Consider the following 13089-nt stretch of genomic DNA (forward strand, 5'->3'; position numbering starts at 1 on the left):
AAGAAAAAGGAGATCAGAGAAAAGTTGCTGTGTTACACTGAAAAATTAAGCTTAGAGTTTTCAAGTAGAAAGCCTTTTGTTTGTAAAATACAGTGATTTTTTTTTTTTACTAGAAAATGTTTTTTCTAACCCTGCTCTAGTCTTGCTTGAGGTATGACGTAGAACAAACCATTATGAAGTTACCCTCACAGGAGAGTAAATTCAGGTCGGTGGCTGGAGAAGAGTGTCATTAAAGTGTCCAAACTTGATTCTGTCTCAGTCAGTATACAGCCGTGGGGTGGTCCAGGGCTAACTGCCCACAGTTTTGCTGGTGGGTTTGAGGAGAATTAGATAATACATTATCAGTTCCCAAACCTTTATCTCAAAACATTGTCAAGAATCTCAGTATACTGAATCCTAGAAAAGTATTCCTGAAACACTTAAAAAAAAAACAAAACAAAAAACAAAACAGCATTTTGCACTCAGAAGCATACAGGCTCAAGAAAGTTTAAAAAAAAAAATTGATTTACTCTCTTTAACAAGATAGGCCTTTCCCATCTATCACAGACCTTCTTTGGTCCCCACATAAGGGCACCTTACCACTACCACCATCGAATAGAAAGCACAATTGCTATCATTCCAAGAAAGGGTCTCTGGTTGCTACCCTTCATGCACACAAGACGCCAGGCTCATTTCCGCAAAATTCTCACTTGCTGGCAGGTTTCTCTCCACTACACAGGATGAGAGTGCATGGAATAGAGTTCAGACACTGAAAACTACAAAATGAGCAGCTCCCAGGCCTTGAATCGGGCCCGTATTGTTAACTATTTTCTGGATTCCACTCCAGAGGCCGTTGGCCATTGCAATCCCACCATCACCTGAACTGCTAGCCAGATTACATAGATTCATGAAGTGTACTATGTAGGATTTGAGAGCAAGGATTTCTTTATGAGACCTTCCTGAGAACAACTTTCTTCCTGTACTGCCATGAAACAAGGCTGGCTTAAGTCTTAAGTCCTGTATCTGTCATCCATAATACCCACTTTTCAATTTTACTTTTCACTCTGTGTGTGTTTGAGAACACATGAAGGCTTGAGGACCCCTGGGGGAAGTTGGTACTTTCATCACGTTGGTCCTGGGGATTGGACTTCAGTCATCGGGTTTGGCTTAGACCTACCCATTGAGCCGACTTGCCAGCCTTATAATACGGCTTGGATAGGGTGCAAAAGCGTAGTAAGATATGCCATGGTGGTTTTTAAGGTCCACAGAGAGGCAGGCTTATACACTGACTTTTTGCAAGAGAAGGAAGAGTTAAGATTTTAAAAATAGTCAAGAAAATTTCCATGTGAAATAATTCTGAGTATTTGGATATATTTACATATAGGTGGAGTATTAAACATTTAACATTTTCAGATGCATAATAAACCAAAGCTATATTTTTCAACCCTGTGAAACAAGTATTCTTTTATATACATGATAGGATTCTACTAAAAAAAAATTAAATGGAAGAATTTGAACAAAATATAAGCAGGTAAGATGTAGAATAAATGCCCTTTGGTGACATGTTTATTGGCCAATAGGACTTGAAACTGTTGCTAAGGAATACGCAGTTCAGTGTTTTTGAAATATTGTTTAAAGCTTTAAACTCTACTTAAATGCCCAAAATGATGTAGGCCCTTTTATCAAGGCTTCTGTGAGTTTAAGCTGTATCTGTGTGCTCTTTCACAAGGCAGTCTGTCGGAATGCAGATGTATCTGGTCTTGTGCGTGATGCCTGCAAAGAAGTGCCTGGATGGGAAGCTGTTTCATGCAGGCCAGGCTAGGAAGGACATGGTCTACTTTGAATCATTAGTGAAGTTATTAAGGAACTAATATAATTCTACTGGTATCCGGCAACATCTTCATGGAAACTGACATAAAATGACAACAGGCATGGCAAACAGCAACAAAGTCACAATGACAAATTCTTAAAGGCAGCTCTTAGCTGGGCACCAGGCAGCCCAGGCCTCTAACTCTAGAACTCACTGTGTAGCCGAGTGAGTTCTAGAGACCCTTCAAAAACAACACACACACACACACACAACAAACAAAACCCCAATAACACCTAAGCAGAAACAGCTTCAGACAGGCTGGCTTGTGCTTTGATTTAACGTAAATAAACTGATGTTAGAAAGAATAAGAGCTAGGCAGTGGTGGTGCATGCCTTTAGTCCCAGAACTTGGGAAGCACCAGCAGACAGATCTCTGTGAGTTCCAGGCCAGCCAGGGCTACAACAGAGAAACCCTGTCTCACCGAAAGGCCAAAATGAAATTGGCTTAACCCCCCCCCCCAACCTTTAAACATATTAACTATAAAGAATGTGAGAGCAGCTTTGTACTGACAGGCTGTTTGATGAACCACAGGAAAATAGCCAACTATACCTAGAAGGCTAGCTTTCTTTCTTTTTTTTTTTTTTTTTGGTGTTTTTGAGACAGGGTTTCTCTGTGTAGTCCTGGCTGTCCTGGAACTCACTTTGTAGACCAGGCTGGCCTCGAACTCAGAAATCCGCCTGCCTCTGTCTCCCGAGTGCTGGGATTAAAGGCGTGCACCACCATGCCCGGCTGAGGCTAGCTTTCTTAAAGACTGATTTTTTTAAGGCTACTTCACCATCAACAACAAAAGCAGAACAGGCAGTGAAGCTCAGTGGCCAGAGTTGTGACACTTTGAGCACCAAAAAGAGCCCAATGTTATAAAGCACATTAATACTATAAAACCCCCAAGTCTAACATGATGATTAAGTGGACACGGAACCTTCAGCCTGCCTTGCCTGTCAGATCTGTGTTTAGAACTGTACTGGCTGGTCGTGTGTCAACTTGACACAAGCTGGAATTATCACAGAGAAAGGAGCTTCAGTTGAGGAAATGCCTCCATGAGATCCAGCTGTAAGGTATTTTCTCAATTAGTGATCAAATGGGGAGGTCCCCTTGTGGGTGGTGCCATCCCTGGGCTGGTCGTCTTGGTTCTATAAGAGAGCAGGCTGAGCAAGCCAAGGGAAGCAAGACAGTAAGAAATATTCCTCCATGACCTCTGCATCAGCTCCTGCTTCCTGCCCTGCTTGAGTTCCAGTCCTGCCTTCCTTTGGTGATGAACAGCAATGTCGAAATGTTAGCTGAATAAACCCTTTCCTCCCCAACGTGCTTCTTGGTCATGATGTTTGTGCAGGAATAGAAACCCTGACTAAGACAAGGAATGACCAAATAGTTGAAGTTGAGGAGGGAAAGCTATAGTTTACATAGACTGACCTTCTAATAAGTACAGGAAAAACAAGAGAGCTAGAAAGAAATGGACAAACTTTAATAAAATAGTTCACTTCGGCAAGGACTGTCACCCAGTGTTATAATTTCTGGCTTAATGAGAAATGACATTTATTTAATGCCAAAGGAACATCATATGGATAATAATATATACTATAAAAACCAGCTGAAGGGTTAGACTGCCATGTTGATCCAGTAGTTTATCTGCACACTCTAAAAGGTAGGCAAGCTAGATGGCCTGTGTTTTTCTGAGTGGTACAATATGAAGCATGTTTTATCTAGGGTCCAGACTAGCATAAATTACTTAACTCATGTCCATGTGTCTTGAATAATGACGTCTGGATGACAGGTAACATGAGGACTAGCTGAGCAAGTCCAGTAACACTGGAGAAGGAACTAGACACAGTCACAAGATGGGATTCTTCAATACAACTATCTTAGTCATCTACGTATTTTTAAGAGACAAAAAGAACTGTATAGATTGAAATAGACTTAAGGCACATGACCAATTACAATGTAAAATCATAGAATTAATACAAGTCTAGACAAATCAACAGCAAATTTGAGGACAATAGGAAACCTGAATACTGTATGGGGGAATACTTTGGAATAACAAAGCGGAGGTTGTCAACTAAAAAGATCGACTATAGAACACTATGCAGACCTGTGCTTATTTTTGTTAGGGAATATGTATATACAGGAAAAGACCTGGAGGGAGCCTCATTAAGGTGCCTGTGATAGTCACCTCTGAGTGCGTTCTTATTCTCCTTTGTCCATTTAGTTCTCAACATCCATAATGCATTTACATCATTCTGTAATAGTAAAAAATTATTTTAAAGCCAGCATGTCTAGCGCATTGTAGATCTCCTCTTCTGTTAGGAAATTGATTACAGTCTGTTCTCAAACAAGTGCAAAATTCAGGAGCCACTAGCCACCTGGCAACAGCATGCTCTAAGTTACCTACTTAAGTTGTAAGAGTTTAACTCATCCTACAAAGATAACACTAAGTGGAGACAGGAAGGTGGGAGCCAGGAAGTGGGAGCCGGGTAGGTGGGAGCCGGGTAGGTGGGAGCCGGGAAGGTGGGAGCCGGGAAGGTGGGAGACGGGAGGTGGGAGCCGGGAAGGTGGGAGCCGGGAAGGTGGGAGACGGGAGGGTGGGAGAGCAGCCTGGGAAGACGCAGCAAGCTGGAGCCTCCGAACAACATGAAGAAGTAGCAGAAAAAACTGGGAAAACTAAGACTGTTTCTTCCAGAAATGGAGGGGAAGTTCTGGTTGCAGCACTGCAAAACGATCCGCTGAAGAATCGCAGGCCTCCCAACAAAGATGGCCAAGCCTGCGTTTGCCATAGGTAGTCAAACGGCAAGGAACACATCTGCCATCTCCACCAGACCCCACACAAGTAACCACAGGGGCACTGCTCCAGCTCTGCTTCAAAACTCTTCCGGCAGCAGCAGCTTTCAATGAAGACAGAGTGAGCCAGAAGTGTCTCCAGAAGTAAAGACGAGAATGGAGACTATCGGGAGGGAAGCTAACATTGGCCGGACCAAAAGCCATTAATAAAGGAAAACATGGCTTTCTCCATAACCAGGGACAATGGGAGTGACATAGAAAATTCCATCTTGGAAATGCGCTCAGCCAAGACAATTAGACGAACTGTTTTGTGATCAGGGTGTGTGCGGGTGCAGTTAGAAGGAACAGTTTCTTTTTGTAAAAAAATGATGTGAGATTAGCTTTAGAGCGACTGCTTTTCTTTTCCTCTGTCTCTCTTTTTTAGGTTTGAGTAGTACATTAATAAACGAAGGTTTAAAATTAGAGGTAATTTATGTTTTACATGCCGATTTTAAGACATTTGCTAATTTTGTAGTTTTATGTGATTAGTTTCCAAAGATTTCAGATAATAAAGAAATCAGGAGTAAAAAAAACCCCACAAAACAGAGATAACATTAAGGTATGATGGAAATGTAACTGTATAAGTGCAAGAGGCCTGTTAATCTTTGAAATATTTCAATCTAAACAATGCAGTGCATCGTGCTATGCCTCGTTCACCCTCCAAATCGAGCCGTAACTGCTAGCATTTCCCTTAGGGCTTGAAAAAAAAACCTATGACCTTGGATTTAAAGTGTTTAAGTCCAGAATTCAGGAGCGGTGCACAACCCCATACAGGGCCTTTATGCCTCGGGGGTGGTGGGTGTGGCATTGGGCTCCATATCCTCCTGGGGAAGTGACGCTGTGGCTTCTTGTTCAGCCATTGCCTCCCGAACTTGGCTGCCCAGGACTGCATCGTGGATACTGTGGAACAGAAGCTCTTTCAAGGCAGGATTTTCAAAAAAGTTGTTGCGGGTGAGGTCATTCACAACTTGTGCTATACAAAGAAAAGAAAATCAAATCACATTCCAAGTTTTGGTCTTAAACAGTGGAAAAAAGCCGGTTCACTTATGGCTTGAAAATTTAATTTGTTAATTTAGAGACAGGTTCTTATGTAACCTAGGCTGGCCTTGAATTCTGCCACCACCTTTCCCACATGCTGGGGCTTATGCCTGGTATCTCACATTTTACACACACACACACACACACACACACACACACACACACACACACAGAGAGAGAGAGAGAGAGAGAGAGAGAGAGAGAGAGAGAGAGAACATATGCAGAAAGCTGCCTGCCTCTGTCTCCAGAGTGCTGGGATCAAAGGTGTGGGCCACTGCACTCTGTACATAACAAAGTTTTAAATATTGAATGCTATGTAAGTCTTACTCTAGTTTCTGTCTCGATCCTGTCACAGTTCTAATCTCAGGAAATGACTTTTTATTTCTTTCTATGTATTCCTCCATGATTTCCCAATGAAAATATAAACATAAGCCCTTGTGGTGACTCATGGGGACACCTTGAATCCCTGCCCTAGGAAGGCAGAGGCAGGTGGATCTCTGTGAGTTCAAGGCCAGCCTGGTCTACAGAGAGAGTTCCAGGATGGCCAGGACTGCACACCTTCTTAAAAAAAAAAAAAAATATATATATATATATATATATATATATATATATATATATATATATATATATATATGTATGTATGTATATGTATAATAAACAGACACAAATATCTATTCTGGCCAGGCACAGTGGTACACGTCTATAATCTTGCCTCTTGAGAGGCAAACAGGATTACAAATTTGAGGAACAAGCCTGCTTAAAAAAGACAACAACTTCTTATTTTCCTTCCTTTCTTACCCAAAATATTACACACACTGTTTCTCTATAATTCTGAACTGTGTTTACTTTAATTTTCATTTCGGCTGTGTTTGAATCCCGGTTCTATGCATGCCCAGCAAACACTCTACCATCTGAGCTATAGCCCCAGACCTATTTGTTTATGTATTTATTTACATTGCATGATATGAGTCTTTTGTACATCTATACTGTATATTCATTTATTGGGGTTTACTCCTCCCCTCTTTTTGAGATGGGCTCTTTATATACCCCTGGCTGGTTTGGAACTCACTCTGTAGACTAGACCAGCCTCTAGCTCACAGAGATCCATCTGCCTCTGCTTGCTTAGCGCTGGGATTAAAGGTGTGCACCACCTTGCCCACCTCCATTGGGGCCCTTTTCTTTTGACACTTAAGACTTTTCTAGCCTTTTGTTTTTATAGCCATTGATGTAATGGACAGATGGCTATGTGTATCTGCAGTTGGCTGTGGATTTGCTGAATGAAAAGGTTGTAACCTTGAAAGCTACTGTTGGTTTGCCCTCCACAGGGGCTGCTACTTTTTCCACAGTCACTACTTCACCTGTGAGAACCCATTCCCACCATGTGCCTTTGAAATGCACTATGGGCGGTTTTATTCTCACCAACTAAACAGATGAATAATGATGTCTTTATGTGGATTTTGTTTTTAAGCACGGTTTTAACCAAAATATAACAAAAACCCAAAAATGTCAGGAAAGTTATTCCTGATATTCACACTGGATGGGAATTCTAACAGAGTGGTTTACAGAAATACAACAGGTGTGTCGTAGCTACTAAAATAAATGCTGAGAAGCTCCTGCCCTCCAACGCCATCTCAGAAGACCATCTTAGTGCCCACAGCTAGCAGATTTCAAAACGGGCTGCACAGTGATTTTGTTTTTAGAAGAATTTTTAAAAAATTTTATAAAAAACTTAAATTATAGGAAAAATTGTAAGTGCAGTTTATTCTATATGGAAAAAAAGCTATATTATTAAAGCTTATCTCTTCAGGCACCAGGCATGCATATGGTTCATGTACATACTTGCAGGCAAACACTACTACCAATAAATAAATCTAAAATAAAAATGAAAATAGCCTTTCCCATTCTAAGGTATACTCACGGCTGCATCCTGCTAAATATACATAAATTCCAACATCTCCATATTCTTTCACAATCTGTAATAATAGTGAAACAAAGCTTAATACGAGGCACTCAAATTCATTACTCCGGTTTCTCAGCTTTAACAATTATGCACCACTGAGCTAATAAGCTAAGAGTGATTTTGTACTTACCTGGTTTCCGTGCTGACAATGAGAACTCAGAGTATCAGCACATTATTAAATTTGTAATAAAGATATTATGATAATGGTTTTAAAAGACATGTTATAGAGGTAGGTACTAGGATATGTTCAGATAATGTGACATCTAGGACATGCGTCACAATAAGAAGAAGTAGTGTTGGGAATTCAGGAAGTCAGGCTGGCCATAAAGTGTTAATTGTTGAAGCTGAGGGAGGGTTGTTACACGGGGATCATTATATTGCCCTCTCTAGAAAGAATCGGCAAGGGCCTGTGGTCCCTGTCCCTGAGGTGGCCAATGGGGTGCAGGGTATTGCAGACACTGAAGGACTTGTTCCAGGTGGCACTTACCCCGGCCAGAGTTTTCACTCCAACAGAATCCACAAAATTGACCTGCGTAAAGTCTAGAATGACAGTGTGGACATTTTCCCCCTGGGGCAAAAATCTCTGCAGCTCTTCAGGAAATGTTGTTTTGATGACTATTGGGGGAAATTTGACTTCATCATCCTCTTCTTCAGGTTTTGTAGCATTTTCTCCGTCTACTTCTGCATCCTATGACCAAAATGAGACCATGAATTTTCTTCTTTCTGTTTTTTAAATTAACTTTTATTTTATACATAGGAGTGATTTGTCTGCATGTGTACATCATGTGTATGCAGTACCCATGGCAACCAGAAGAGGGCAGAAGAGGGCATCAGATCCCCAGGACTGCAGTTACAGACAGCTGTGAGCCACCATGTAGGTTCTGCATTCTCTGGAAGAGCAACCAATGCTTATAACTGCTGAGCCCTCTCTCCAGCCCCATAAGACATGAATTTTCTAAACAACTCATTTTTTTTCCTGTGAGAAAGATTTATAATGAAAAATAAACCCATGTGTTCTCAAAAAACAGATTTTGCTAAATTTCTTCAGGCACACATACTCCACATAGTCCAGGATACTTTATACATCCTACTCTTGTCCCCACTTTTCCCCTAATTTAGAAAAGTCCTATTAACCTCAGCATGACAGGCCACAAGTTACCAGAAGTCTAAACAGCAAAAACTAGCCTATGAGTTTTTAATTATCAGCTGATTTACAAAGTATAGTGGCCAAATTTTTAAGGTGCTATGTGATTTTAAGTTTTAAAAACAATTCTTTTACTACTTACTTCATAAACATCCTCATAACTGACTTTATCACTATCTTGTTTATTTTGTTTTTTTGAGACAAGATCTCATGTGTCCTTGGCTGGCCTTGATCTCTTGCCTCTGCCTTCTGACGTCCTACCACACCCAGCTTTGTCACACATCTACACCACACAGAGGAAACCTAGATCCTTCTCCATGTTCGCCTCTTCAGGCTGTGTTTAGATTTTAGCCTGGTTAAAGATGGATGCCATGCAGACCGCTTACCACTTTGACAACAGTAGCATTGGCCACGTTGGCATTTCCAACTTCCTTGGCGTACTTCCTCATGGCCTTTCTTCTCGCTCCCATAATGAGTGCTGGGTTTACTCCAGTCTTTACAAAGATAAGACACGTAAGGTCATTGCACAGCTTCCCGGGACCCACCAGGACAACACAAAATCTTCAACTCTCTCCTGGCCAATGCTCTCTGTGCCCCAGCCTTGCTCTGCCCTGCCCTCAGATGCCCTGAGCTGAGTTACTCCTTGAGAGATTGTTCGGCTAGTTTTTCTTGATCTGAGTCTTTATTCAAGACTAGCAGGCAATAAAGAACTGGAAAAAGCAGCAGCAACAACGACAACTGTACAGTGGTACTTACTAAACTTAGAAGGCTTAGATTCTTAACCTTGTGTTCATGGGTTAGAGGATGTCGAGTTTTAATCACGACCTACAGTCCCCAGAGAAAGACTGCTTTCTCACTTCTTTTTAAAGGTAACGTGTACATATGACAAAAGAATAAGCCGTGCTGATGACTGTGTAGACATGGGAACGTACTCAACGCCAGACACTGCGTGGTGCATTTAAAAATGTTTAAAATAGTAAGGTTTGCATCTATTTTACTCTCGTAGGAATACTGAGGTGGAAAAGTGATCCTTCTAGCCTTTCTAACCTACACCGCTCTCCTTTGAAAGAATCAACTTTTGATTTCTAATAAAAAATTAAACTTTTGTCTTTATTTTTAAATTATTACTCTTAACAAATAAACAAAAGGTGGCTCACCTTTCTTTTTAAAGCGCTGCTATACAAGTCGCTATTTGCATAGTAAATTGGGGCATTTATTTGGAATATTTTTATTCCAGGAATTTCTTTCACCTGAGAAGAAAACATGATGATTTTAGCACCTGGGTATATTTCTAATCAAAGTTGCAATCTGCTTCCTCCTCTAACATGAAGATGAACACAGAGAGACAGTGTGAAGAGCCCTCGTCCCATTTTTAGACAAAGTTACATTACTCTATTCAAACTCTGAGAGGAGGAATAGTACAAAGAAAAGGTTTTGTTCCTGTGAGATGGTTGCCCAGGCTGATCCTCAGCTCCTGGGCTGAGCAATGCCCCCACCTCCACCTCTCGAGGAACCCAGACCTGAGAACAGATCGCCACGCACACCTCACTCGAAAGCTTAGAAAACATACATCTTCCTATTTATTTTACAAGATAGGCTTTGCTTCTTCTTTTTTTTAAACAGCAAATGCAAGGGAAAGCGAGGGTTAAACATCCAAAGGAGAAAAGAATGTGGACGAGAAGTGAGGCTGCTGCCAGTCGGCCCACGCACTCCAGTGAGGTGAACAGGACCGGAAGTGAGGCTGCTGCCAGTCTGGCCCGCACACCAGTGAGGTGAACACAGGCACAGATTTACTTGGTTTGATCCACAATTCAACTCCAATAAAGCAAAGTGAACATTTTCTCAAGAATCTTCATGGACCCAAAGCTGCCATTTGGAGTTTAGTAATTTATTTTTTAAAAATTTACCTATTCCAACATCAGGCTCATTTCCCAATACTTGATAGTGAATCAGAGACTTTTTTCCCCCAAGCAGAAAAGAGATTAATTAGTTTTCAGAGATTTTATAACGTCTTTGCAAATCTATATAAGACAAGAGCATTCAGAATTAAGGAACTTTGAAGGTATAATTTTAAATCTTAAAGAGGAAGCTAGACAATGCCGTGGCCCCACCACCTCGATTTTAACATGATTGAAACTGGTATTTCTTCATTGGCTTAAACTCATCAAAAGAAACCCATATCCATGCAAGCCATGTTCTCAGCTTCAGTGTTTTTAAATGTGTGCTTATGTACCCATTCTCATTAAGAATGAGTATTAGAAAGTGAGGTAGTTACCATACAGTATAGAGCACAGAACTGAGTCTAGACAGTGACTGAGATTGCATCTTTTCATATCAACCCCTAGTTCTCTCTTCTTGCCTCCTTTGCTATGGGTAGACACAGTCCTCACATGCTTACAATCATTAAGACATTAGACAAAGGTCCTACCTCCTCATATGCATCTATGTCAATGTACACATCCGTGTCAGGGAGCTGCCCCAGGACTTTGTAGCTTGGACTGTAGAGAGAAGAAAGGATCAGCTCAATAGGCAAATGAGGAAAGGGCTATCCTGACCCCCTGGAGTGCCCAGGCACCATTTCTGTGCAGGTCTAGGTCCTACTGATCTCAGAGAGGCCATCCCTGTTTACTGTCCAGTGGATGCCTAGAGCAAAGAGGCCTCTTTCCAAAAATATCCATGGGGTTTATTGCTTCTTACCACAGTCTGTCATACCTACCCCTAATGTGGCATATGTAGCCAGCTATATGTTCTTATTTTATGAAGACGATAAAAATTGGTTTAAAAATCAGTCTCTAAAGCCAAGTGGTAGCAGTACACGCCTTCAATCCCAGCACTCGGGAGGCAGAGGCAGGCAGATCTCTGAGTTCAAGGCCAGCCTGGTCTACAGAGTGAGTCCCAGGAAAGCCAAGGATATACAGAGCAATCTTGTCTCAAAGAAAACCGAAGAAATAAACAAAACCCAAAACAAACAAAAATCACTGGTGACTGATCACTGGTCTATGAAAAACTCTCTTTCTATGAGAAAGTCTAGGTCCATGGAAAGCTACATCTAAGTCATTCTCTCAGCACACGCTATGTCTGAGGTAAGCTCCTCAGTCACGCTCGGGCTGCATTTCCACAGGTGCGGAAATGGAGATGCTAACCACTGGGTTATGGGAACGGAATGACGTAAGCATTGGCCTTTACAAATAGCCAGGCACATAAACAGTTATATTCATAATAAAGCAGTGGTCCTTACAAAGAGGTAGGCACATAAATGGTTATGGCCACTCACTCCCAATCTTACTTCATAATCTTGTCCACATCAGTGGTATCATTATTATCTGCCTGTCATCCTCAGAGGAAGACCAACTCATCAAAGGGAAGGAAAATGTCTCTGACTACAAGAATCTGGTCTTTCTGTGGGAGCACAGCAGAACCACCACAAATATCAACTCAAGGAAGATTTAACATCACTTTATTGTGCTTTATAAAGCTGACTAAACCATGAGCGTGTGGGTGAAGCAAAACCTCCATGGCATCAATAGCGCCCACAGTTCCTGGAGAACAGGCTTAGGAATGGTTGCTGAATGCAGTGATTTCTCTTCAGAACTGTGTGTTCTGAGGGAGCCTGAGTGCTTGGACCACACCTGTGCTGGACAGCTTTATGTCGACTTGACACAAAGTAGAGTCATCTGGAAGGAGGGACCAGAAGATTCAGCTGTAAGGCATTTTCTGAATTACTGATTGATGGAGGAAGGCCCAGCCCATTTTGGATGGTGCAGTCCCTGAGCTGGTGGTCCTGGGTTCTGTAGGAAAGCAAGCTGAGCAAACCCGTGAGCTGCACCCCTCCGTGGCCTCTGAGTCAGGTCCTGACTCCAGGTTCTTGCACTGTTTGAGTTCCTGTCCAGGCTTCCTTCATTGTAGAGATGGACTACAATGCAGAAGTGAGTCAAATAAGCCCTTTCCTTCCCAACTTGCTTTTTTTTTTTTTTTTTTTTGGTTTTTCGAGACAGGGTTTCTCTGTGTAGCCCTGGCTGTCCTGGAACTCACTTTGTAGACCAGGCTGGCCTCGAACTGAGAAGTCTGCCTGCCTCTGCCTCCCGAGTGCTGGGATTAAAGGCGTGCGCCACCACCGCCCAGCCTAACTTGCTTTTTTGATCATGGCGTTTAATTGCAGCAATAGAAACCCTAACTAAGCCAACGTGGAAGCCAATGTGCTAGTAATGGACTCCTGGAAGTTTGCCCTAGTTATTGAATAAGAAGCAACTGAGAATAGACAGGCATTCTGAGCGATGGCTTCCCAAA

The 13089-nt window shown here is 41.9% G+C and overlaps 1 protein-coding gene across 4 annotated transcripts in view; it reads right to left on the minus strand.

The window, feature by feature from the left end:
- Window positions 1–3292: 3292 nt before the first annotated feature.
- The window catches only part of Slc26a5 (solute carrier family 26, member 5), a 56604-nt gene continuing 46807 nt past the window's right edge, over window positions 3293–13089 (minus strand). For 3 of the 4 annotated variants that reach the window (NM_030727.5, NM_001289788.1, NM_001289787.1), the window contains 6 exons: window positions 11231–11300; window positions 9960–10052; window positions 9189–9296; window positions 8146–8346; window positions 7617–7671; window positions 3293–5633 (listed from right to left, as the gene is read on the minus strand). In NM_030727.5, coding sequence (NP_109652.3) covers window positions 5440–5633; window positions 7617–7671; window positions 8146–8346; window positions 9189–9296; window positions 9960–10052; window positions 11231–11300 — 721 coding nt within the window. In that variant the 3' untranslated portion in view covers window positions 3293–5439. The remainder of the gene's footprint in view (window positions 5634–7616; window positions 7672–8145; window positions 8347–9188; window positions 9297–9959; window positions 10053–11230; window positions 11301–13089) is intronic. The other variant, XM_006535818.1, reaches the window with a different exon arrangement.

Source organism: Mus musculus, chromosome 5, assembly GCF_000001635.26.
Source record: "Mus musculus strain C57BL/6J chromosome 5, GRCm38.p6 C57BL/6J".
Taxonomy (NCBI): domain Eukaryota; kingdom Metazoa; phylum Chordata; class Mammalia; order Rodentia; family Muridae; genus Mus; species Mus musculus.